The 27,510-nt window shown below is 41.4% G+C and overlaps 1 protein-coding gene across 3 annotated transcripts in view; it reads right to left on the bottom strand.

The window, feature by feature from the left end:
• The window catches only part of SLC25A13 (solute carrier family 25 member 13), a 109,552-nt gene that overhangs the window by 67,243 nt on the left and 14,799 nt on the right, over positions 1-27,510 (bottom strand). For 2 of the 3 annotated variants that reach the window (XM_081164586.1, XM_081164585.1), the window contains 3 exons: positions 18,821-18,874; positions 12,099-12,241; positions 2,333-2,448 (listed from right to left, as the gene is read on the bottom strand). In XM_081164586.1, coding sequence (XP_081020712.1) covers positions 2,333-2,448; positions 12,099-12,241; positions 18,821-18,874 — 313 coding nt within the window. Of the gene's footprint in view, positions 1-2,332; positions 2,449-12,098; positions 12,242-18,820; positions 18,875-19,883; positions 19,906-27,510 lie in introns of those variants that run through there. The other variant, XM_081164587.1, reaches the window with a different exon arrangement.

Raw genomic sequence — 27,510 nt, 5'->3', positions numbered from 1 at the left:
TGCAGCCAACTAACTTTTACACAGAGCAGACTCATTGAAATTAATGGACCAAACTTAGTCATAGTAATTAATTCCAATAGGTATCCATCAAGGAAACATTAGCTTTAAACAATACAATGGTACTTTGATTGTCGAACTTAATCCATTCTGGGAGTCCTTTCGACTCCCGGAACCGTTCAAAAACCAAGGCGCAGCTTCCGATTGACTGCAAGAGCTTCCTGCACTCAATCGGAAGCTGTGTCGGAAGTTCGGCTTCCGAAAAATGTACGTAAACCGGAACACGTACTTCCGGGTTTGCAGAGTTCAGGAGCCGATTTGTTCGGGAGCCAAGCCATTCGACAACCAAGATACCACTGTATATGCTTTTTGACTACAGATGGGTGGCAGAAACCTGAACATAGTGGTGTTTCATGATTGGCTACTATGCAAACCGAATGATTGGTCACAGAAAGGGAGACTGAGATAAACTTCTCAAGGAGTCTCCATGAGTAAAAATGGAAGGATATGAGTGGGGGTAGGGGGGAGAGAAGTGAGTGCCACTTGAGATTTTTTTTGGAGGGTGGGTGTTAAAAGTATTTACTTTTGCAATTCCTCCAGGATGGTGCCTCAGTCATCCTAATAAAACAACCTCATCTGCCTACATATTAAATTATTTTTTCTATTTCTATCCCACCTTTCTCTCCAAGGAGCTCAGTTTCTCTCCAAGGAGCTCTTGCCCTCCTCAGTTAAGCCCTCACAACTGTCCTATGAGAGAGGTTAGGCTGAGAGCCAGTGGCTGGACCAAGTTCACCCAGTGACCTTCATGGCTGAGTAGGGGATTTGCATCCTGGTCTCCCAGGTCCTAGTCCAACACTCTGACCACTATGCAACACTGGCTCTCAGTGTTGTGTGTGTGTGTGTGTGTGTGTGTGTGTGTGTGTGTGTCAGTCCCACACATGCCTCTGGACCCCAGCTGCCCCCTTCTTCTGTTTTCTAGGACACAGATCTCAAAAATGTGCATGCTTCCTGCCCCCCCTGCCCACACCCAACTCTAGCTAACTATGGATTTTCTTCCAAATGCAAGGTATAGTAGAAAATTGGGAATATGCTACTGGGAAAACTGACAACTAGGTGGACTAGAGGAAGATAGAGGTAAGATCTCCTGTTAAATGACTGATGAATTACTTTTGTCAATTCAATTCTATTGCAATTCTTATTCCATTCTTAATCCGTATTACTCCCTAAATTCTGTCTTGTTATCATCTACAAGTTGCTTTATGTTGCTATGTTTTGCCTCAAAGTTCAGGATATTATCTTCCACATGAAGATAATAATATGCTTTGAATTAAGCATTATACACCGATAAACCAAATGAGATTCACTTCAGTGACAATATTGACTCTGTGGACTTTATCACTGGTTATACTTTATTCCCTAACTCATTGGGATTGAGCCCTGATTAGATCATCAAATTAGCATAATCTTTTAAGAATATTTCCTGTGCAATATTCCCACTGAATGGAAAGCAGACACTTCAGAATATTTCTGTGCAAGACATTTATTCTGCAGCAAAAGAACTAAGCTTTGCGTGTGAGGAGGAAATGCACACATATATTTGCAGGAAAGAGCAGAAAGATGTAGGCCCTAAGTTAAACCAAAAAGGGTTATGAAACAAAAACAAAAGCTGGGTTTCTCTTTGAGACATTTCTTTATACACACAAAATAAACATTTTTTTAAAATTAAAAGTGTTTTACAACATCAGCTCCATGAATCCAAGACGTGTCACTTAAAACTGTGGGCACTGAGGTATTATTCTTAGAAAACAATTTAGACAAGTGCTTGACATCTGTAGGACTGAATTGCCACCTGCCTAGTCACGTGTCTTGTGTCTGGAAGAACATGCACAAATTACAAGCCTATGAAGAATTTCTGGAAGTGTTTCATTAAAGTTTTTCCTTTTCATTTTTTAAATAGTGACAGTATATTGCATTTCCCAACTTATTAATTTGTTTTATTTAAAGTTTATATATTGCCCTTCATCAAAACTGGTTCCAGGCCAGTTCACCCACTAAAAACGTCAAAACACAAAAACCAGCAGAATAAAACAAAGCAACCAGCAAGATTTCAACATGTCTAAAATGCAGAGGTTTGGGGCAATGCCTGGGTATATCATGGTCAAGCATTCTCCAGTAACACCGATCTGCAATAGCAACATTTAAAAGTCCATTAACAATATAACACTTAAGAAACCAGATAGCAGTAGACTCATAAAGAAATATTAATTTAGCAGTATTTCTCACATGGGAGGGAGAGGAAGAAGGGTGAGGAAAGGAAGGAAAAAGCAGGTCTTACCAAAAGTAACTTCTCCTTTGCCGGTTTTGTCAAAAAGCTGAAATGCTACCATGAACAGTGCATCTGGAGCACAGAGGACAGATTCAAATGCTACAAATTCTTGAAAGGATATCAACCTACAAAAGGAAAAAGAAAGCCATTTTTTCAGGAGGTGTGATCACCAAAAGAACATTTCGCAGGTAAATAATTTACTTATTAGATTTCTGTCCCTCATTATATGTGACCCCTCCCCAACTATCACAACAATTTAAAGTATAATAATGTAAAAACAAAATGGAATAATATTTAAAATACAGTTGTACCTTGGAAGTCAAACGGAATCCGTTCTGGAAGTCCATTTGACTTCCAAAATGTTTGGAAACCAAAGCGTGGCTTCTGCAGCCAATCGGAAGCCACGCCAGACATTTGGCTTCTGAAAATCGTTCAAAACCGGAAGACTTACTTCCAGTTTTCGATCATTTTGGAGCCAAAACATACAAGTTCCAAGGCGTTCGGCAACCAAAATACGACTGTATAGCCATTCTCAATCTAATAAATGTATCAGGATAGCCATGAAACTTGAACACATAATGGCCGACTCAGAAAACATGGAAGAAGAGAGCCTTCAGCTTGCACTGAAAAATAACCAAGGTTCCTGCCAGTCAAAGCTCAGAGGAGTGTTCCATAACTGGGGTATTATTGCTAGTCATGAAAAGCAACAGATTGTCTAGTCTCATGCAACAATGGCACCATCAGAAGTTTCTGTAGACAACCTCAAATCCTAGGCGAGAGACACGTCTTCAGATGCCCAGGTCCTAAGCCGTTTAGGGCTGCGAGGCACCCATGCCTCAAACCCTGAGGAGCCAATGGCAGCCAGTATAAAAAGTGATGAGCTAGACGGATCAATAGTCTGACTCACCATAAATGCAGCTTCCTATTATCCTACTAGCATCTTGAATGGTGGCACAATTGAAATTGCAAGTTTGAAAGTTGGCAAGTTAGTAATTCAAATGCAAATTATCCCAATCCAATTGTCATGGAGTAATAATTTTTTTAAAAAACAAATGGGGTGGAACCACATTTTAGCAACCAAAAAAGTGTTCCGAAAGTTGCCCATCAGATTAATCATTTGCAAAATAGATGGACCTGGCAGTATCTCCTCTGATTTGAGGCAACGTGGGGAAAGGTTCTGCCACTGACCAGATGGATCACAGCGTCATCACTTTTCCACACACGTGGAGCACATCATCTTACCTGAAGTAATTTTATGTTGTAAACCACCCTGTGTTCTCTTGGTGAAGGTCAGTATATAAATTACATAAATAAGGTAAGTGATACAATGCGGCGTTACGATAATAATTCACACCATCATTTAAGCAATAAAAACAAGATGCTAGCATTTATTTCCTCTGAAAGTTCCTTGAGTTGTTGGAATGTATGTGAGAGCTTCAACAGCTGGCATCTGTTGTCATGGATAAAAATCATATTTATGCAGGTTTGGGTAGAATTTGATTAGATGCAGGTCCCAGAGTCTTTGCAATGCAGATTTGTGATATTTCAGTTGGGATGTTCAATTAACAAGACTAAAATCATTATTCATAAGGCAGAACCAGCTTCAGATACATTAAGTGGTCCGATGAAGTGAACTTTAGCCTACAGCTCTCATGCCAAAATGAAATTTGTTGTCTTTAAAGCAGCCTTTGGCAACCTGGTACTTTCCAGATGTTTTGGACTGAAGCTTCCATTAAGTCACAGCTAGCATGTGGTAATCCAAAATATCTGGAAGGCACCAGATTGGGAAAGATTCTTTTGGCTACATCAAGCTCTTCTCAGTCGAATAACCCAAACACCTCTAAGAGTCAGATATTTAATTAAGAGAGTTTATTTCAATTTTAACGAAAGCAATGGGTTGGGGGTTTTTTTAATGGAAAAAGGGAGAAAGCCTACAAATGTGAGGCTCCCATCAGACTACTGCAGAGGAAACATGAATATCTGCTGTGCCAGCTGAATTCAAATTAACCCAATTTTTACATGTTAATTAAACCAGCTATTTTCTTCTTATTGTATTTTTGCTCCTTAAATAGACTGGCCTGCAAGTGATTCCCAACAGATCGACTCCGACAACAATGACGCACTCATTTACTTCTATTATGCCCATACAATACAGTAACTGAGCAGTAATTTTTCACAGTCAATTACACATGTGGTTCCTAATGGTTAAAGATGCTGAAATAATGCATGTTACATAGCCATATGTTCCAAGCTCTATACGGCACAAGGGCAGTTGCCTAGGTAACAAGTTTTCTCTCTGGCATAGTGCAACCCTTCATTGAATATCATTAGGTTTCATTAAACAGCACATATTAACATGAACCTCAATATGCTACTTAAGAATAATTTTGCCTACATAAGCAAGGCCTTGTCTAACTTAAAAGCCCGGCTGAGTAAAGCCTAATGACCCTGCGTTTTAACGATGTGAAACTAGGAGGAGATGGATGAATTATAAATCAAGCAGAAAGATGCCTTCTAAGTCAGAGGTTCTCTACTTTGGTACTATCTTCCCCATTTTAACGGGAGAAAAAAGGGAAGTGCCATCACTTCTTCAAAAGCGAATGAGGTGGCAAAGACATGTTTAACAGAAGGAAAAAATAAAGGGGACAAAAAAGAGAGTTTGCCCTGCATTCTTCAGTTGTGCTTTGAGGCCAATTTCTCCACAAGCTTACCAGCAAACTCAAGACTGGTTTGAGCAGTCATTTTTGCTGCTTCCTCTTGCTCACTATGGCTGCTAACTTCCACCAGCATGGCACCGGTTTTTTTGGGGGGGGGAGGTGGAGGGGGAGGTCAAGTCCCCTACAGTCAGGTGTCTGAGGTAGGGAATAAATATCAATTTCTGTTTCACACAGTTTCTCATTTTCCCGACCTTAACTTCAGTTATCCACATTTCCATGAACGTTTGTGGGGGGTTGGGGAGGGGGAGTTCCCATGAAAATTCATCAGTGTTCTAGTGTGAATCTTCCTAATGTAAATTTTGCTTGCAATTTTGCCTTATACAGTGGTGCCTCGCAAGACGAAATTAATTCGTTCCGCAAGTTTTTTCTTCTTGCGAGTTTTTCGTCTTGCGAAGCACGGTTTCCCATAGGAATGCACTGAAAATCAATCAATGTGTTCCTATGGAGACCGTCTGGGGACAGAGGGGAAGCGCCGCGTGCCTTCCCCTCTGTCCCCAGACCTGTTTAAAGCAAGGGGCGGCGGGGAGAAGATTGCTTCTCCCCGTTGCCTGCCCCGCAATCTCCGGGGACAGAGGGGAAGGCGTGCGCGCCTTCTCCTCTGTCCCCGGACCTGTTTTAAAGCAAGGGAAGGGGCAGCGGGGAGAATCGCTTCTCCCCGTTGCCGCCCCTTGGTTCAAAAGGGGTCCGGGGAGAGAGAGGGGAAGGCGCACGCGCCTTCCCCTCTGTCCCCGGAGATTGCAGGGCTGGCAACGGGGAGAAGCGATCTTCTCCCCGCCGCCCCCTGCTTCAAAAGAGGTCCGGGGACAGCGGGGAAGACGCGCTGCGCTTCCCCGCTATCCCCGGAGCTTGCGGGGCAAGCTTCGTTTTGCGAAGCAAGCCCATAGGGAAATGCGTCTTGCGAAGCGGCTAAGAAAACGAAAAACTCCTTCGTCTAGCGAGTTTTTCGTCTTCCGAGGCGTTCGTCTTGCGGGGTACCACTGTAAACACATTTTTAATATACGCATTTTTAACCGGAGAAGTGTGAATGTCAAAGGATGGATGCGTTTTGGTTCGAAACTTGATTCAGAAAGCACAAATAAGTTCACCTTTAAAAATGCAAACTGAAACGAATTTCTCCCCCATCTCTAATGTGAGGTAAAATGAGACTGCATCTCCCCATCTGCTTTGCAAACAGAAGGTCCCAGGTTCAATCTCTTGCATTACTAAGTAGAGCTGGGAACTTCTCTCAGTGATATCCTGGGCAGCTTCTGCACATCAGTGCAGGCAATACTGACTTTGAGACTGACTTTAGATAAGGCTGCTCCCACTGTCTCATCTCAATCACCAAGCGACAGGTTGCTCTGTTAGCTTTCCCCATTTAGAAAAGGTAGAAGTGGCAGCAAACAGAAAGGCCTGTGATATGAATCGGTTTTGAAGGTGGGTTCTGAAGGGTCTAGGATTCTTATTTTCCTATTACAGGACAACTGAACCTGTAGAGGAGACAGAGAAAGTTGGAAGGAAGTGCAGAGAACAAGAATGGGCTTATCACAAATTTGGAGACCTCCTGCATAACAAAGATTTAGCTTCAGAGAACACAGTTCACCACCACAAAGCAAGACGGCAGAAGATATTAACAGATTCTTGCTAGATGGGCGGCAGCTTTCCATTTGGCCAGTGGCGGATGTGAGAAGGTGCAACCACTAGAATCAGGGCTTGGCAAAGTAGTCTGGAAAGCCCTGTTTGAAAGAACAGCTGAAAGCTCCATGCTTTCAACCATTTACATGTCAGGTGTTCCCATGAAATTCACTTGGTTTCTCAGCAGCTGAGTCAGGCAGCTTTGATCTAAAAATTCTGAAATTCCTAAATTGGGAGCAGAGCACAGCCCTGCATGGTCATTATCGGCTCATCCAGAATATCCCTACAATTTCTCTCTTCAAGAATCTTTTGTACTGATCAGAGAATAAACTAACATTCATGGAGAATACAAAGAATGTGTGCTTTTTAAAAAAATGAAAATAGAAAGTGATTTGTTGGTTTCAGAAATTTAGATTACCATAAAGCAAGCTGAACCTCAGCTTGCAAGAGGTCCATTATGTGACAGCAGCATACAGTGGTGCCTCGCAAGATGAAATTAATCTGTTCCGCGAGTCTCTTCGTCTAGCGGTTTTTTCGTCTTGCGAAGCAACCCTATTAGCGGTTTAGCGGATTAGCGCTATTAGCGGTTTAGCTGCTATTAAAGGCTTAGCGGCTATTAAAGGCTTAGCGGATTAGCGGCTAAAAGGCTATTAGCGGCTTAGAAAAAGGGGGGAAGCGGGGGGGGGAATCGGAACACCCGCAAGACATTTTCGTCTTGCAAAGCAAGCCCATAGGGGAAATCGTCTTGCGAAGCAGCTCAAAAACGGAAAACCCTTTCGTCTAGCGGGTTTTCCGTCTTGCGAGGCATTCGTCTTGCGAGGCACAACTGTACTGAGGATTGTGCAGGAGAAGCTCCTAGCAGACTGTGCCCCAAGTGTTCAGTTATAAATTAGCCTGCAACCTACATTTCAGAAACTTAAAATATATTAGAAATAGCAGAGAAATGAACCACTCGGTAAGGAAAATGAGATTTTTTTTTGAAAACACAAAGATCAAAGCTGGCTAATGTGTATTTTGCTTCAGTCTTGGCAAGAACAGTATATTGTGACCATTTATTTATTTATTTATTTAATCAATCAATCAATCAATCAATCAAAGAATGAAAGGCGAGCCAAAATAAGAAAGGACAAAGAAAAGGAACCACTCTAGCCAAATTTAGTCAAATCCCCCATTTGATTTGATTTTGAAGTCAAGCATATTAGTATTCTGTAAATGAAATCCATACAAGCCCGTTGTTTTTGAAAAATACATCTGCAGAGGAGCTTCCCATTCCTGCTTTAGTACTTTGGAACACAAAGAAGCCTGGGAAATAGTTGCTAGGACTCACCAAATCCAGAGAGGTCATCTGTAGGTAGCCAACACTTCTTTACCCATACTGACCGCAATGCCCAAATGCCCAAATGCAAACCTATTATCTCCTGGGCAATGAGTAGCCTGTTATCAGTTATTAATATTCATGTGATTTATATAGTGCCATCAGGTCCCTTATGCAGGGAGCTAACAAAATAAATTTTGGCACAGGGGACAAGGGGAGGGAAATGGAGGCCAAGATGCACAGGGAAGCAATATGGAGTTGTTTCAGTCACAAGCATTTAGTGAGGCTTAGGCTAGCCAAGAGAACAGCTCTTGTGGGGTTTGTGGAGACCCAGACTGGTGAATGAAGCTAGGCTTTTTGACCTATGAACTTTGGCCACTTGGGTTCTAACTTAAGAACTGTGAGGTATTTATTATGAGGAGGTACATGTGATAACTTATGTGGTAAAAAGGAGACTGCAGAACAGACAAGATGGTGTCTACCATTCATATTTGCACCAGTTTTAAAACCTGGTTAGCTCCCAAGGACTACAGCTGCCAGGTGCCTTTGGGAGAAGTCAAGGCGGTGAAACCAGTTTCAAATGGGTTTAGATGTGTAGAGTGGATATTCCTCCTACACACTGTCCGTCGATGAAGAACAGCCAAGAGTGGCTTTATAAACTCCTTAAGCCTTGCTTTAATTCATGGAAAACTATACAGTGGAGTTGTCAACGCAGCACTCAAGCACACCAGTTGCTTCTATGGCGCCAGTGAAATGTTTCAGTTAATATGCCCTCAAAAATTCACAGTACATGAGAGGCTTGTTTGCTTTGCTTTCTCAATTCCAGTTCACACTGGATCAGCCTCTCCTATGGTGAGCACTTCCCCTTATGTAGGGGCCACATTTCAGTGGATGCAAGGACTGCATGTTCAGAGGAGAGTGTAAAGAGTTTCTCTCTGTGGTTGAAGTAGGTGCCTTTATTCCCATTCATTTTGGGGAGGGGGGTGGCTGATGTAGGGACCATGCCTATATACCATTTTGGGTCTCTGCCTCTTTTTCTGCTCCTTTAAGACATGGCAGCCATTTTATGCCACGTCCCATGGAAGCAATTTTGTGTTGTGGAGTGAAATGTCAGTGGGAATGGGGTAAAGTTATTTGTGCCATATGCAGAGAACTCAGCCATCCACAATTGCCCAATGTTCACTGACTTCAATAGCAAGAGATCTACGCTCAACCACATCTTTCCCAGCAAAATCAGGGCAATTTTGCAATGGTACCTTTAAATTGGCTAATTATTAACTTCTGCTATACGAAAAAGTACCCAAGGCACACACGTCTGAAATTCTTGTGTGTGTGTGTGTGTGTATTCCTGCAACATCCATTCTTTTGCATGTTTAGCAATACTAATCATTATCCTCATCATTGTATAATAAATACAAAAGCTACAATGCTTTACTAAAATCAGCAATTTAACCATAATAGCATAATGGGGCACAGGGTAAGCTATGCCTATTATTTAATGTTTCAATCTTAGATAAACAACTTGTTCTGAAAAATGGTAGATTAGAGATAAATCAATAATAATGGGAAAAGCTGGCATTTCAAAGCATTATTTTGAATTGTTTACACTTTCTAAAAATAAAAGCCATATAGTATTTTGAGTTGCTTACTGGAAACCAAGCTATGATTGGCAGAACAGGCATATTTTATTGGGCAGAATTTAATTGTAGCAGCAAAAAAAGAAAAAAGAAAAGTATGGATTGTTAGAGGAAGCCAGTTGGATTTTTAAAGAGTGCAATTTGCAGTAAAACATTTCTTTACATGCTCATCTGTGGGAGGATAACAGGCACCCTGAATGGCCTCCTGAAGCTAAACAACAGGTCTCAGACCTCCCACCTAACCCTCTGGAAGCCTCCTCTCACTAAAGGTTTTGCAGTGCATCCTCCTAGCAAGAAAACAGCAAGGCAAAAAACACTCCTGTCTTTGCGAGGCTGAACAATGGATCAGCACGGGGGGAAACAGAGCAGGGGATTCACGCATGCACTGTACAGAGAAAGTCATACAGATGTGCATTCAGGTTCTCACAAAGGTTGCTCTGGAGTTTCAGTCATTACCTTAATGGCACTGAGATACTTGGGACACAAAGACTAACAAGATGGCCACACAATAGCAAGAGAAAAGGTCGTGGATAGTTGGGTCGTTTTTCTGAAATATTATTAACATAGCAGCCATGCAGAAAAAGATAATGAAGGGGATTTTACATAGTGTGTGTGTGTGTGTGTGTGTGTGTGTGTGTACGAAAAATCCCAGTAATGTCTCAATCATTATCACGAGAAAACGCCACGCAAGAATCTCTTGGATGGGAATGGGGTGGGGCAGAGGCACCATTTCAGCTTACTGTAGCAAGAGCGTGAAATACTGTATGAGGCAAAAATACTGTTCTTGGATAAACTCAGGTTAACATGTACCTTTGGCTATTCAAAAGAATCACTGTTGCGATTTTTTACACCTCATAACAACCAAAGGGAAGAAATGAAAAATCCTTTTGAGATTGCCACGTCAAGGGTCACTTCACAAGACCTTATTTAGGGGCCCCACCCTGGCTGAAGGCATATTGACTGGTAGGATAGTGTGAAAGGAAAGCTATTGGCCACTATGTGGGGTAAGACCCCATGATAATGGTGGGCATAAGTCCCCTCTAGGTGAGAGCCAAGGTGGGAGTGCTTGCACTATCCCAGGTGAGAAAATTGGGTGGCGTCCTTGAATGATGAAGATGGCGTCTCAGAACCAAACCACTGGTCACAAGTACATAATCTGGCGATGTTTTGAATGCTACCACTCTATTTTGAATTGGTATTATTTTCTCTTCCATTTCATTTCAGTTATTTAACTGGCGTAGCTTATTCGTATGCAATGTTGTTACTTACTGATACTGTGATTTATAATGGTTTTGAGGTTTTTTAGTTATTGTTCACCTGATGTGTTGTGAACCACTTGGAGCAGTTTTGCAGAAAAGCGGCATTCAGGTAAAACAGATGAGGTAACATGAGGACCTAAAACTTAGTAGCTCCGAAAGAATAACCACAGGTAGACTGAAACAGGGGCTGGTGGGGGCAGAGTAGAGATTTTCAATAGTGAACTCATTTCTATATATAGGACTTGGATCTCAAATCTGAATTACTCAGCATAAATCAGCCTTCCCCAACTGGATGCCCTTCAGAGGTTTTCGACTCCAGCTCCCCTCAGCTAGCATCACTAATGTACAAGGATGGTGTGAGATGTGGCCCAAAACATCTGCAGGGTGCCAGGATGAGAAAGGCTAGCATAAATATAAGCTTCCAAAGCCCTGCTGCAAAAGCATGTATGCTCATGCTGCCACTCGCAGAAGAAGAAAAAGGGATCATACACAATTCTAATTTATAGTAAGTAAATTACTTGCATCTCGCTTTGTTCACAACAGCACAGGACGATACATTATTCCTTAAGTTTCTGGGGGTTTCAGTATTCTGAGAAGGCTTTGTAAACTGAGAATAACAAAGAGTTTTGCAGCAGCTTAAAGCATAACAATTTATGATAGCCTATTTTTTGTGGATTAGAGTCAGACGTACTCCAGCCCATGAAAGGTTATGCCATAAAATATTTTCTTGGCTCTTAAGGTGTCACAGGGTCTTGTTTTCTTGCTGGAAACTGTTACAATAAATCAAGAGTAGGCCTCTTTCAGTGTCCTTCATGCTACTACCTAAGGCTTATAGGTAAGAACAAAGCCCGTTTCCCCTTGTGTCGTACATTTAAATATTCACCTCTACTGTTCCAAAACTTGCTCTATAAAATTCATTTTGCGTGCATTGCTTAATAATTGTAACTTCTGAATGTGGCACATCAAGTTTAAAAATGTTGTCATTGAGTTTGTTACAAAGTGCATGCATTTTTTAACCCTTTATGTATTTGGCCCAGTGTCTAGTGGAAAGCATTTTAAGACAGCATACCCTGTGATTCACAGAGACACCGAAGAACTAATTGCTGCTGAAAGCAAAATTTCATGGCAGTACAGTATCTTTTCCATGTACTTTAAAAGTGAAGAGCAGCTTATTCTGCGAATCTCCAATGCTACCACCATATAAGTAATTCAAATGAAGGTCACAGTACATACCCATCTTTCGTCTGATCCACCACACCTCCAAGCAGCTGAACGGTTCTGGGATTGGGCGCCCCATCTCCTATTATCTTCAGGAACCGCGTGACAAAGTCACTGGGGGACATGTAAAATTCACCATTTTTCTCAACACTTGCATACTGTAAAAAAGAAGAAGAATTTGGTTCTTAAATTACAAGGTAGCATTGCATCACTCGTACAGCCGACGCAGTGCTGCCCCATGCGGTGCATCATAAAACTGCTGTGTGTTTGCACACGCTCCCTTCTCTACTTCTCATGATGCGTGTCCCCCCCACCACCAGCTGCCTTTCCTTATCCTCTCTGAGTGCTAACTATAGCTTGCCAAGACACCCAAATTATGGTTAGTGTATGCCCTCCAAAACAGGAATCAGAAGCTATGGTTTGAAGTTGATTTATATAGAGTGGTACCTCGGGTTACATACGCTTCAGGTTACATACGCTTCAGGTTACAGACTCCACTAACCCAGAAATAGTACCTCGGGTTAAGAACTTTGCTTCAGGATGAGAACAGAGATTGTGCTCCGGTGGCACAGCGGCAACAGCAGGAGGCCCCATTAGCTAAAGTAGTGCTTCAGGTTAAGAACAGTTTCAGGTTAAGAATGGACCTCCAGAACAAATTAAGTACGTAACCCAAGGTACCACTGTGCTCCCTTTTCTGCTATTGCTGAACTCAAGAGTGGATTAACAACCCATAAGACACAAAAAGTTTGTTGTAGAAATATATAAGCAAATCTAAACACCGTGAATCGATACAATACCGAAAGCTAATCATATTTTGGAGGGCAAATGGTAACAACATTTTGCTAGTTTGGTTGTTGCAGCAAACCATGGTTAGCATTAAAAGGGAAAAGGGTATGCTTATCAAAGCTTGTTTCCTTCCCTCTGAACCAAGGGTAGACAACGTGGCACCTTCCAGACGTGGTTGGACGACATTGGCCATGCTGGCTAGGGTTGATGGGAGTTGAAGTCCAGCAACATCTGGAGGGCATCACACTGCCCACCCTTTGCTCTAAACCATGGTTCAGAACACCCTATGAATTGAGTCTGTATTTTGAGTCTTTGATCACTGAGCAATCTCTTGCTTACTGCTGCCAGCAAATGCCAGTGGAGCAGCTTGCAAAATATGAAATATGATCACTACTCTCTCTTATATGAACTCAACAAACACATGATTGTGCCCATTCATATGCATTCATACTTATCAGCCATGTGCAAAACATTACAGTTGCATGACTCTGACAACATTTTTTCTTCCAGATTTTACTCCCAAATATCTACCTCTTGGGAGTAAAAGAAGAAACAGAAGTGAAAGCAGAAGTAAAACAAATTTTATTTGAAAACTTAAATTACTCCAGAAAGGAAAGAAAGCAATATGAAGACCAGTAATAAAAATGCCCTCAATACGCTATACTGGCCTAAACCCCATGAAATCATATAGTATTACACAGGAAGAGGGGATGGGGGAGAGAAGCACACAATACAATTGGCATTTCTATTCTCTCTCTCCCCGCCCCCACAAGTATAGAGCTAAGTCCATAAACTGATATAAAAAAGGGGGGAAGTACAGGGATCGGGGGAAGAGATTGTGTGTACCTCTGAAGTTTTTAAGAGCAGCATTTATTACAGGAGCTGGTAGGCATTATTTGGGCTTTCAGCTTAACATTGTGGGTTGTTGTTGCTGCTGTTTTTATTATTATTTTAATTTGCTGCCTATCCCTCATCTTTAGCCCCCAGGGCGGGCTGCAACAAATAAAAATGCATTGAAAACCATTCAGAACAACGTGAAATCACAAAAAAATAGGGTGCGTCCTAAAAATATTAAGGAAAGGGACCCATTGGTTCAAATTCCTAAAGCATGCTTCGCCAACAGGTGAGTGATTTTAGGATGAGGCAATACACCACCATTCGCCTCTTGTGGCCACTTCATTTCCAGCCACAATTCAGAATCTCTACCCCCATCGTTCTGTCTGGACACTGAGGTCCAGTGCCGAGGGCCTTCTGGCAGTTCCCTCGTTGCAAGAAGCCAGGTTACAGGGAACCAGGCAGAGGGCCTTCTTGGTAGTAGCACCTGCCCTGTGGAATGCCCTCCCTCCAGATGTCAAAGAGAAAAACAACTACCAGACTTTTCTTAGAAGACATCTGAAGGCAGCACTGTTTAGGGAAGCATTTAATGTTTGACAGACTATTGTATTTTAATATTTTGTTGGAAGCCACCCTGAGTGGCTGTGGAAACACAGCCACATGGGCGGGGTAGAAATATATTATTATTATTATTATTATTATTATTATTATTATTATTATTATTATTATTATTATTTCAACTGGATGGCAGGCCAGAAGGAAAAGTTTTCACAGCACATTTGTCCATGAGTCTTTTAACATATGCTGATAACCTCCTGCTTATTACAAAGGGTATTCTTGTTATTAAAATGTTTCACCTCGCGACTACCACAGGCCACTTGGCGGTCTGTTTTTGGATATGCTGCACTTATGAGAAGGGTGGCAATGTGTCCCACTTTATAGAGGATAGTCTTTCATTGGAAGGGGTATCCAGTCCAAGAACCCAGAAGACAGGAGAGCAGGGAGCGCCATGACATCGCCTCTCAGCGCTCCGCACCTGGACCGCAGACTGAGTAAGTACACCTGGGCCCAGCATTTCCCACTACGGTGAAATATACTGTATTGCTATTTGGATTCTTATAAATATTTATAAATTTGCATCTGCACATTAAAATTAGCGCATGTAAACATTATGCAAATTTGTGGTCCCCCTCCCCGTTTTTTGCAATGCTTCTTTCTTTCTTTCTTTCTTTCTTTCTTTCTTTCTTTCTTTCTTTCTTTCTTTCTTTCTTTTTGGCAATGTGCACAGCCATATCTGAAAAGCAGACTGGCTGGGACACCTGAAGATCCATGTGACTTGTGCTACTCTAACAATTCCCCCCTCAATGTCTTAGGGCAAACATCTTGGAGACGGAGAAAACAGTGATATTCAAAGGATATTTAATTCAAAGGGAAGAGGCTTAAATTTATTTATAAAAACAAAACAAATCCATTGGCCATGGCCAAGCCCTTGGGTGCCCCTAAAGTAGTTCTCTGGATCCCAGCCATACTTTTTAAGTGTTATTAAAGTCGACTTCCCATTCCTTATCACCACTGCATTCTTTTAAAAGCCACAATTCTGCATATATTGAGGTCAGTAAAAATTTGATGGGGGGGGGGGCGGAATGCAAAATAGCTACTTTGCAAATGCACCGTAAATACTACAAAACTCCTTGGGCGGTGAGCGAAGGGACATTAAAAGGCAGCTGTAAATAAATTACAAGAGCACGTAAGTCGCCACATGTCACCTTAAAAAGAAAGATCTGTATCGCAGCAAGCAACATGTTCTGAGCAGGAAAGCCAAATTGCTAATTACTGTGGTATGTTTCTTTTCTGAGGTGGCCTGATAAAAACATTTGCTGTGATTCTCCACAGAACATTATCCACATGAAGTAACAAGTAAGTTAGGTGTCTACTACAATTTTGCAACCAACTTCAAAGACTTGGGTTTTGTTTTACGTTGCAGTAGCTCTTGCAGAGCAAAGCCTGCTGCCAGATCCCATTGAATAAAGCCGTTGTTGCGCCTGACAAGTACCCTTACATTTTCTGTAAGTACATAACTCTTGGCTTCCCTCCGAGAGTTAAAATGTACGTGGTTTTTTGTTTTTTTAGTTGTCTAGATTTAAACCATATATAGGTAAAGTAATTTCCTTCAGGCAAGTGTTTTATTGAAGCAAAGACCGAAACAGAAAACTATATAGCCCAAACATTTAATAATGTTGCATTTCTATCATTTCAAATTAATTGTTTGTGTTTCACCTGCAACGTGTTCTATGTTTAGGAGCAAGCTTAGTGTGTTTGTTTCTCATATTTACAATCCTTCCGACGGCCCGGCCAACAAAACTATCACATTAAAACACATTAAAGAATCAAATCAAAATCAAGGTATGCGCTTATGCATGCATGCACACACACACAATTAAAAGCAATTTAAAACACAGCAGCAACATAAAATCAGCAACCTGATTAATAGGTGATATGTCTCTCTCTCTCACACACACACACACACACACACACACACACACACACACACACATCCAGCTGCACACTTTTATAACCAGCACACAGACCAAATCGATCTCATTGCAATCACCTGCCAGAAAATCTTTCCAAGTCTCAGGCTTGAAAACTTTTTAACACAACAGTTATCGAGAAACAAATCAAATAAGTCAGCCGTTTTCTGCTTCTACATTTCATTTTTTTTTTCAGGCTAGCCCCCCTGCTAAGACATTCAATAATAGAAAGCAGTACAAGGTTTCAATGTCCCCCTGTTCCTACCCACTGCGATTTATTCTTGTGTATTTGAAATCCAATCACGTACCCCCCACACTACATATAGAAAATGACCTTGAAAATGTCAGCTTGCTCATTTTGACTGAAGCCTAATCTCTTAGGTTATGGTAGGAGAGTTACAAGAAGTAGAGTTACTCTGAGGAAATTATCATGACAAAAGCGAGGGGGGGACACACACATCAATTCTATTAGTTTGGGAATAAAGACTTTCGAAAAGGTGGTACTCTGCAGTCATGTATTTTCCCTCCACTTTGGTAATTATACCTATGGAGAATTTGATATTACACAATAATGCCTAATGGCTTTTTGGTAAGTTCCTTCAAAATTCACACTGGATAATCATATATTTTAAATACTTGAGCATTAACTAGTTCAAGCCCATTTAAGTCCTTACAAATACAACAGAGGAATATACATTTTTTAAGTATCTCCAGAGAAAATATGTAACTAACCAAGGAATGTCACACTGATTGCAATGCATTTAACTGAAATGGAAAATTATGTGATAAAAACCCCATTCTAACGGTGTTGTGTTTTGGTTTCCTTGGTATGTGTTGTTTGTTTGTTTGTTTTTAATAGAAATTTAATTGCCAATTTCAGCTGCTAGTCTGTGTTATGACTCTGAAGCATCCTGAATAAGCTGGGTGTGAGGATGGTCTAGAAATAAAGGCACTATTTGGAACGTATGCCATTTTTGCAAATGCAACATAGAAAATCCACAAAGGAAAAAATAATTTATATTCATAAATATATGTCAGGTTAGAATTAAATGTGTACTTATGTATCATCCTCCTACCAAGACTCTCAGAGCAGCACATGAGAATTCCTTTAAAAGTGTGCCATCGAGAAGACTTTGCAGGCTTATCCCATTTTATATGATAAGCCTGTTAAAGTAGCATAAAATATACAGGTTTGGAGCGACCTTTGTGCCTTCTCATTTATACCAATTCATAGCTACTGGCTCTTCTTGCTATTGTTGGCTTTTCTGATATTGAAGTAGCTGAGAGACACATCTCTCATTTCAAATTATTATTATTTTTCCTTAATCCAGCTTTTAGAACAGCTTCTACTTTATGAAGCAAGTCCACTGGCTTTTCAGAGGCCCCAATTCTCACTGCTATAGGGCGAGGTGGTATTATTATTATTATTATTATTATTATTATTATTATTATTATGTTTGTATCTCACCAGGCGGAGGGTGCAGGGAGACTTTCAAGCAGCTGTTGTTTCCAGGTACAAGCAAAACAAGAGACCCAGAAAAGCATTTGAATGAAACCATGCCATATATTCCCAAATAATTAGTTTGCTGGAACTGTACATTTAAGACCTCCCCAACTCTACTTGGTTTCTGTTGCACCCTCTTCTTCCCCATTGCAGAAGCAACCGCCTAAGCCCATTTTTGGAAGTCCTCATTATAACCCTGGTGGTTTTGCTTACCTAGCATATTCTAGGAGCCAAAAGCAGAAATGCACATGCAAAACCATCAGGCTTCCGTCACTATCTAGAAATCAGGAGCAAGCTGCAGGTTTGCATTCTTTCCATCTTGCTGTTGAATGTCTCCCTGAACAATGATTTGGCCTCCCTAACCATGGCTGAGAGCATTTCCAAACTCAGATTTAGAAACCAGCTTTCCAAGCCACAGCCTTAAACTTTGGTTAACAATTGAAAGATGGATGCTAAATCAACGCTGCAAGTAGCAATGAAAAACACAGCACACAACGCAGGGCAGAAAACAATTATGTGACCCGCTATGGCCCTTATCAATGATTAGCATTCAGGTGAAGTTACATCTGCAGTTACCTCCAATAAAATGTTTGCAGAAACAATCTTCAAGTTATTCCCTCTTACTCTCTTGTAGGGGCAGGGTGACTCTATTTGCATTTGCTCCCACCATTAGTTAGCAGTCCAATGATTTGGGAGAGATGGGGAAATGCTAATGAAAATAGTTATAGACTGCAGTTCTAATTCACAGATCTTCTAAGAGAGTCACACACACACACACACAGAGAGAGAGAGAGAGAGAGAGAGAGAGAGAGAGAGCGCTCCATGTAGGAAACACTGAAATTTCTATTCTATTTGGGGGGGATAGCTATATTTCCCCGAGTCTATACAATAATCATTCAAGAACATATTTGACTTCTTGGAGAGCATTGTTCAATTTTTGATAGTGGTATTTAAATCTAACATGGTAATAATACAGTGAATGATTAATGGTTAGAAGACTATCAAGAGATGAATAATGCAATAAGAGCTAAAGAAATGAAAAATTCAGGCTTTAAAAGATAAAATATTTACTTTTAACATACCTTCAAAAATATTGTTTTCAACTCAGTTGGATCAGCTCTCTTGGTTAGAGCCACCTACAAGTAAATACAATTATATTAATATGCATAGTCTATACAAAGGATGTCAAAATGTCATTTTAAAAAAAGAAAGAGGATAATTCAAACAAAAGAATGAGCAATGAAAAATAAATGTTCCCCTCAAATAAATCAGACAGTGGTTTATGCGAGAAATAAATAAATAAATAAATACTTGTTTTAACATTTACACTTAATTATTTGATATTTTTGCTGGTGTTGTTCCTCTGAACCTGCCAAATCTTAAACGAGTGCACTCTGAATTTGCCCACATAGAGCCATCAACCACAGGAACTGATTTTATTTTTATAACATGAGTGCCCAATCCTGAGTAAGGAACATGCAATAACACATTTTTAAAAGAGAGAGAGAGAGAGAGAGAGAGAGAGAGAGAGAGAGGGATGCCATTAAAATATAAAGTATTTAATAGTAAATACTTATCATTTAAAACCAGTCCTAACAAGAAGTCTTCCATCACTTCTAGAAAAACTCTATGGTTTTGATCAGTCTGAAAGGCAACCGTCAAGAATGACTCTTTGCACTCACCTGCTGTTCAAAGCTGGGGCAGAAATGATACAAGGTTGAGAGTTGAAGATACTCCCAGACACACTTATGGATCATGATTCCAAAATAAGGGAAGGAGCTATCTTTGTCAATGGTGGAGGGTAGCTGTATTTGATGACCCCACAACCACCCTTCTCCAAATTATATTCCAGACATGCAGTTTGCTATGGGGCTACAATGAGTAGCAACTACACCTGCAACAAAGCACACTTGCCCAGCCGCAACCCCCTCTAGTGCCAAGTTTCACTTCCAGAGTTTGGGAAGCAAAGCACAGTGTCACTGGAGTCGCTACAGTCACAAGGTATCTCCCTTTCCTGACTCATAACTCTTTAAGCGCAGGAGCACAGCTTGGCTGGCCAGAGCATGTGGCCACTTCTGCTGGGAGAATGTAGCACCCAACTCTCACAAACTGGGTTTTAGTCATGAGATCTTTTCCCAGCCTTACCTGGAACTGCCAGAGATTGGAAGTGGCACCTTCTGCATGCACAGCAAATGTTCTACCTCTCTAACCTACAACCCTTCTTCCGTGACTGCCCTCTGCAGAACTTCCCCAGCCTCCTCTAGAGGAGAGATAAGGGAATTAGCTGGAGGTATCTCACCTTGGTAAGAAAACTCTGCTCTCTCTGAACTGTATCTAAACCAAGCTGCCCTAGCTCTTTGCAGTGTGGAAAGACTAGAATTGGTAATATGAACTGGCTTTATTCATCTGCTTATTTGTTTTTGTCTGCTGACACACAGATGCTGAGCAAAATTAAATGTAATTATGTCTGTATTATTTCTTTGCATTCTTTAATTTTTCCTATGTTTATTGATTTTTTTGGGGGGGGGTCTTATTTGAATTTATTTATGTATTTCCTAGCACATCTTTGTGTGTGTAAATGTTTTGCATTTCGCTAATAAGCGGGTGCTTGTACAGTAGTGAGTTGCTTTGGGCACAGTTCAGAGTGGGAAATAGAAACAAATTAAACTTAAAATTAATCCTAACAAAAATGAAGGTTTTTTAAAAAATCTAATGTAGGCTTTAAAATAACTGTAAGAGCATAGGATATGTGATACTAGAAGAATCCTTTTTATATTCAGGCAACATCCTCTATATTAAGATGGCTATTGACTTTGAATGATCTGGGGAAAGAAACGTTGTCCTACTCCCATAAACACACATCAATAAGGAGATACATTCTTTGGTGTCTATCATAGTGGTTATAAGAAAGTCCTGAGAATATGGACCCTAGAAACAAATGAGCACAGAATAGGTAAAAGTGCAGATGTGTGAACATTTGTATACATAATGCAGATCAACACAATGCAATCTCCCAGGAATGCCCCCCAGTACCTAATAATAATTTTATTATTTATACCCCAACCATCTGAAACATCTTTTATGGAAACAACCCCCCACCCTAAATCAAGGTGTGTCCTCTCACTTTAGCCCATGCCTCTCATTAGAACTAAACACCGCACAGCAAGATACATTAATGCATTAGGAAGAAAGTGCATGCTTTTAGATGCTAGCTATTTGGGGGTTAATGATGTTTGGTTGCTTTTTCCTTCCAAAACTCACCGAAACGACATGAGCAATTGTGGGGTAGATAGCCAGAAAATGTGTGTTATCCAAGTGTACATGCTGTCCTAAGTGTCATAATCTTGTACTAAGACAGTTATTTACTTGAGAGCCCATTCACAAGGCTTTGTGCTCTCTGTGGCAGACAGGACCCAAATTCAATGAATTCCACAACCTCCACAAGAAATCTTTCCCCAGTACAAAAGTAGCATGCCACCCTATCCATCACTCCTTCACCTCCAAAAGGACAACAACATTTTAGCAGTAGTCTAGAATTCTGCAAAACGCTTCGGGGCCAAACTCTCTCCTTGCCCTCACTCCCCAAAAGTACTAAATTTCTAAAAGCACATAGGGGAGCTGAGATGTATCACATCACTTTTCTGGCATGATGCTAAACTACCACTGAGCTTCCTAGGAGAAGACCCCTTATGGGATGCCCTGATAGTAATGCTACGATCAGTAATTTTTCTTTGAAATTGTATTTCTATTCTTTTTAGTGCGTGACTTCATGAGCTCTGTAGGGCACACATTCACCTGCTAATAAATTGTATAAAACAAGCCCGGAGGCGGCCCCCAACCCACTCACAGGTCCTTGTATGATCAGTGGAAACAGTTGGTCCTGGCAAGTATTAACCACTCTCAACTCCAACCTGATAATTGCCACCTGCCCAGATTTTAACTTGCCTGAATTAATTTTAAGATGTATTTCAATTAATTGATGTCAATTAATTAATCAATTCAGCATATTATGTTGTTTTTATGATGTTAGCCACTCTGAGCCTGGCCTCGGCTGGGGAGGGCGGGATACAAATAAAACTTTATTATTATTATTATTATTATTATTATTATTATTATTATTATTATTATTATTATTATTGGAACACGGGTCTCCGGAGCTCCCTCGCACACAGGAGCCCAGCTGGGGAGGGGGCAGCAGGAAAGGGATGTTGCCGCTGCCTTTCCTCTCCATCGCTTCCACCCCGTGGCAAGCTTTGACCCAGGACTGCTCAGCTTGGCAGCACCGGGCCACTGTGCAACAGAGTCCAGCAGCCCTCAACCCACTTGCCCTCCCTCTTGGCCAGCCCAGGGGCGGCGCACAGCACGTGCAGTCATGCCGCACTACAGACCCCCTGCCCGGTGTGGACACCCCCCCACACACACACACCTGGCTAGTTACGCTACTAGTCAAGATCACATCATTGCACCATGCTAACATACAATACTTGATTCATATTTCAACCACAGCACCTGCAACTTCAGGCAACCCCCAATTTGCATGGGGTGTGTGTGTGTTCCAAATCACTGCGCACATCGATGGAGCATGCCTAAGCCCAGCCCACCCTGTTCCACCCAAAAACGGTGCATGCGTACAGAGTTGTGTGTGCTTTGAGCATGAGCAAAATGGTCATTCCTTGGAAATGGAAACAGAAGCTGTAGCCAAACCATAGTTCATGTAGTATGAGCAATGCAGCTACCATGCTTGAGCAAAACTGCAAGCCCTCAATGTGAGGAACAAAGCCTAGCCCTAGCAGGTGGCTAAACTGCACCCCAAGTCCAACTCAAGGCAGCAGTCTACAGGTATCCAGATGGCTAGGCTGGGTCAGGCAAGACAGGACCTGGGACAGCTCCTAATGCAGATTCCCAACAGTTATTATAGAAAAGAAACAAAAGGCCTGTCCTTACCTGAACCTACTTCGCCATCAACTGCACAAGAGCCTAAGAGTAGAGAGCTAGCTTTCAAAGCATATCTCAGAAATGGTCTTTAAATTGCTTTCCACATGGTAGTTTGGGATGTCGAACACTATGTCCTTTTTAGCATATTAGCAGTGAACATATTCTCCTTCTGAAACCAAAGTAGCACCATCCATACACAAAGCAAGCGGTATTGGCAGGCTTTGTGGAACCCCATGTTTTGCAGAAGTACAAAAAAATAATCCTAAATGCGAGGGGATAGCTCAGTAGACATGAAATACTGGCTGGCTGTTGGATGAAAACTGAGGGGAGAGGAATGGAGTACCTGAGAAAATGAAGTGGCTGGCTTTTGTGTTTAACAACAGCACACTTTTGTTTCAGGTACAGTGGTGCCTCGCAAGACGAAAAGAATCCATTCTGTGATTCTCTTCGTCTAGCGGTTTTTTCATCTTGCGAAGCAAGCCCATTGACGGATTAGCGGATTAGCGGCTTTTAGCGGCTTATCTGCTGATCGGATCAGCTGATAAGCGGCTTAGCATCTTAGAAATAGGGGGGGGGGGAGGAAAAAAAACCAGCAGGAACTCGCAAGACATTGTCGTCTTGCGAAGCAAGCCCATAGGAAATTTGTTTTGCGAAGCACCTCCAAAACGGAAAACTCTTTCGTCTAGCGAGTTTTCCGTCTTGCGAGGCATTCGTCTTGCGGGGCACCACTGTACTGCAAATGTTCCTAAATCCAGGCTGCCAGAACAAACAAACTCAGCTGTGTTAGACAAACTAACTTGACCTATAAAAGGATTATTTCATTATTGAGTTTCCAGAGGGGTACAAAAGACAAACAGCTGTGCAAAAGCCATCCTCTTACACCCCAGATTTTATTTATCCTCTCCCCCCTCCCCCCCCACAGTCCGTGACCCAGTACACCTGGTTGTCAGCATCCTCTTCTGAATGAATGGCACTTGTGCTTTTCCAGCACTGTCAGAATCCAAGTTAAGAACCTTGATTGTGGTATAGAATGATGAACCGATACGGCCACTATGGCGTGTCGCAAAATGCAATCAGCAGGTTTACAAGCAGATTGCAACAAGGGTGCAATATTCTCAACTGTCTGATCAGACAAACAGGGCAGAGAATAGGTAGCAGTGCTAGAAAACAACAACAAGTCCAGAAAGGGGGAGTTGGGCAGGTGGGAATCAATAATCTGGCCTTATTAATGGCTAACTAGGCATTTCCCTCACTGTACTAGTAAATCAAAGTCCAGTCCTTCAAATATAGTGAAGTGCTAAGGTTCAGCTACAATGAACCTGAAACACTACTAAGCGGACATCAGATGGTAGGGACTAGTGAAATGGCTGAAAGGGGAAAGTGGATCAGCAGGCAGGGTATTCATTAAGGAACAAAAAGAAACAAATCCTAGCAAGGGTTTTTGATTCTCTGCACCACAGGTAAAAGTTTGTTTGTTTGTTTGTTTAGTTATTTATTTTAAAAGAGGACTTTTGGTGTTTATTCAGAATACAGGTCACAGTGAAAACCTGGACCCTATCCTTATAGCAACACTGGGAAAGGGGGATAATACACATTTTAGGTAACCACTAAGAACACCTTCCAAGGTTTTTAATCATCATCAACGCCCCAAATTACAAGATGACGAGTCTCTGCCCCAAGGAACTTACAATGTAATTTTTTTTAATTAAAAAACCCCTTTTTTAATATTCAAAACAAATTGCAATAGAACAAAACCATAAAAGACAACTTTGAATTCACAATTAATACAATGTAAAATTTGGCAAAGGAGGGGCAGTAGAGAAAGGGGAAAGACATGGGGATACTTGGTTGTTGTATAAGTCACAGATTTGCTAGCTGAGGGATCATGGTAGGACATTTGGGGCTTTATAGGGGGAAAGTTGCATTTTTCCTATCTAACTGGAAGCTACTGCAGATGCAAGAGCACAGGTATAATACACACCTCCCACCATGCCACCTGCAAAAGGAGGCTGGCCAGCCAGGTATGCATCTGCTAAAGACTGGCATTACATAGTAATAAAGGGAATATTCACAATACTTTATCAGGATTTTTTTAACTCTAAGCTTCCCAAGCAAATGTAGCTGCTAGGATAAGGAGGGTGCGTTTGTTTTGTTTTGTTTGTTTGTTTGTTTGAAGGCATTTATATACCGCAGAATATTTACTCTCATGATGGAGCTTAGGAACAATCTTATCATCTAATTAAATCAAAAACAAGAACCACATTAAAATGCCAAGGAATTGGCATATTTTGCAGAGCCCAAGGAAAGAGCTGCAACACCTGCCTGGCAGCTTTTCATCAAAACTGGAAGCCTTCCAATCCATCGATCTTTTCGAGCCCCATGTCTTCCTCCTCCCACACACCTTCCACTATGACTGCAGCATAACAACATGGGCATCCATCATCTTTCTACGCCTGTTATTTCTTGTACTTGAAGAAAATGGAAGTTTAACCTTCAAATGCTGAACTGATGAAACACATTAGGTAGAGTCCACCGCCCACTCTGCTGCTCTCACTGCAAAGCATACCAACAAAGCAATAAGAGACAGACAATCTGCTTCTCACTCACTAAGCACCTAGAAACACACGCCGGTGCTCCTAAATTTCTTGTACTGAAAGGGAAGCAGCAGCTTGTGCCTATTGTTGCTGGTGGCGGTTTTATCCTCCAAGATATCAGAATGATACAAAGGACATCTTGGAACAAGGATTGTGTTCCAGGTCTGTCCGTAGTGCTGACATGCATGATTTTAGGCTTGTTCTTGTTCGGTGGCCTTTATTGGTGAGCCTGACTGTCATACGTAGTGCCCATTTAACAAAACTTAGGATGATTTCACATTTCCTTTACAAAACAGCAGCTGAGCGAACTGGGCTGACCTGCATACAACCTAAGTGAAATACAACCAGTCGTCCTCTTGAGAACTGACCAGTTCTGCTTAGCAAGTTTTAGCTAGGACTGCCACTATTTTATTAAAGGCACTTGGGAAGCTCTTCTGAGAGCTCCCCAAGCCTGCAAAATTGCAGCAGGCTTTTTTTATTCTCCTGCAACTTTAAAGGCAGAGCAGACAGCATGCCATCATCATATATTGGGAGTCTTTAACCCTCCAGAATTTGCTGAATGGCAACTCCCATCTTCTGTGGCCACTGACCACGTCTGCTGGGGCTGATGGGAGTTGTAGTTCAGCAACATCTGGGGGACCCAAAGGTTCCTCACACTTGACATATGCCTTCATTTCATAATTTAACACCTCTATCTTCATTTCACATCCACAGCATGAGGGTGTTTTAATTTAAAAGTGAGTGTCACGTTGATAGTCCTACAGCACACAGTACTTATTTGCAAAACTTTTTTGGATTGCCTTTCAACCCTAAAGAACGCCCTCAAGACAGTTAACAAGCAAATATAACAGAAAGGTGGGTAGATTTTGAGTTGGTCCCATTTTGCTAGGGAGTCTTGAAATTTGTATAGATCTGGTTCTCAGTAAGCATGCTGTTTTACTGTTTGTTTTTGGAGACTAATCTGTGTGTATAGATGTCCTATCTACGCAAACACAAACAAGAAAATAAAAATGCAACTCTTTTCATTTATAAAAACATGCATTAATAAAAGCATGCAATAGACAAAGACTTTGAATTTCTCCCAGTAATTGGTAGCATGCTTGGCTATTGCTACGGCTTGCAAAAAAAAGTGTGTTTTGAGCTCATCAAAAACTTTTATGGACCTTGGAGATCCACTGCCAATCAGTCAGAATAGACCATGCTAGGCTAGAAAAGCAAGTATTTACTAGGCTCGCAGGAGGCCGGTTTCTATGTTCTATGTAGGTAGAAAGCCAAAGGTTTGTTACCCTCCCTTCTCTGGCAGGTTCCAGGGAGGGTTACAACAACTCAAAATTTATAACAGTTAAAACAGATTACAATTACAGGAATAGGGTGGGCCCTGAAAACACGCATCTCAGGTGCCAATAGCCAGGGAAAACAGGTGCGTCTTCAACATTCACCGAAAGTGAAGAAACCAGACGCACCTCTGTGGGTAAGGAATTCCCCAACATTATTGATGGTGCTACTGTAAAGGGATGGCCAAAAGTATGGAACGCAATAAAAGGCTGTTAACATTCATGGCTAGCAACATGACAGCAACCAATTTTATTTATGTATAAAAATATTTATATACCAGTATATCATGGAAAGCAATGATATCCACATACAGTAAAAAAACATACAAAATTTAAAATCAGAGACCATACAATAAGACAATCACTGAAAAGCAGGCACAATGCATGCACAGTTTCTCCCAACCTAGTGCCCTCCAGATGTTCTGGGTGACAACTGCATTCCAGACAGGCATTTCAGCATCTGGCTGGAGAGGAGGGGAACTGGAGTCCAAAATATCGGGAGGACACCAGGTTGGGAAAGGCTGCCTTGGTGGAAAAGTGCTTTCACTCATAATCCAATTTTCAACAATCCCATCTGCCTACTCCAACCTTCTTCACCATAACTTGTTCTGGAAGATCTCCCAATCCTCACCAACATATGATAGGGATGGGGCAGACCAGTGAAAATTAGGTATCCCACTTCACATGAGCATAAGAGCTTTCTGCTAATGACAATCCACCACTGGGTACAACCCACCCAATCTGTTCCAACTTGTCAAGGTTCAGTTTCAAAGTCATCACAGTTGGCTTATGCAGATCACCTTAGCAAGGCAAGTTGGGTAAAATATGCAGGAGTGGAGGTTATTTACTACAAAAGTTTGCTGCACTAATTTGCTAAGAAGAAGAAGAAGAAGATTTTGGATTTGATAT

Source organism: Podarcis bocagei (assembly GCF_964188305.1).
Source record: "Podarcis bocagei genome assembly, chromosome: 12".
Taxonomy (NCBI): domain Eukaryota; kingdom Metazoa; phylum Chordata; class Lepidosauria; order Squamata; family Lacertidae; genus Podarcis; species Podarcis bocagei.
The sequence above is the reverse complement of the archived record's forward strand: the minus strand, read 5'-3'. Positions and strand labels throughout refer to the sequence as shown.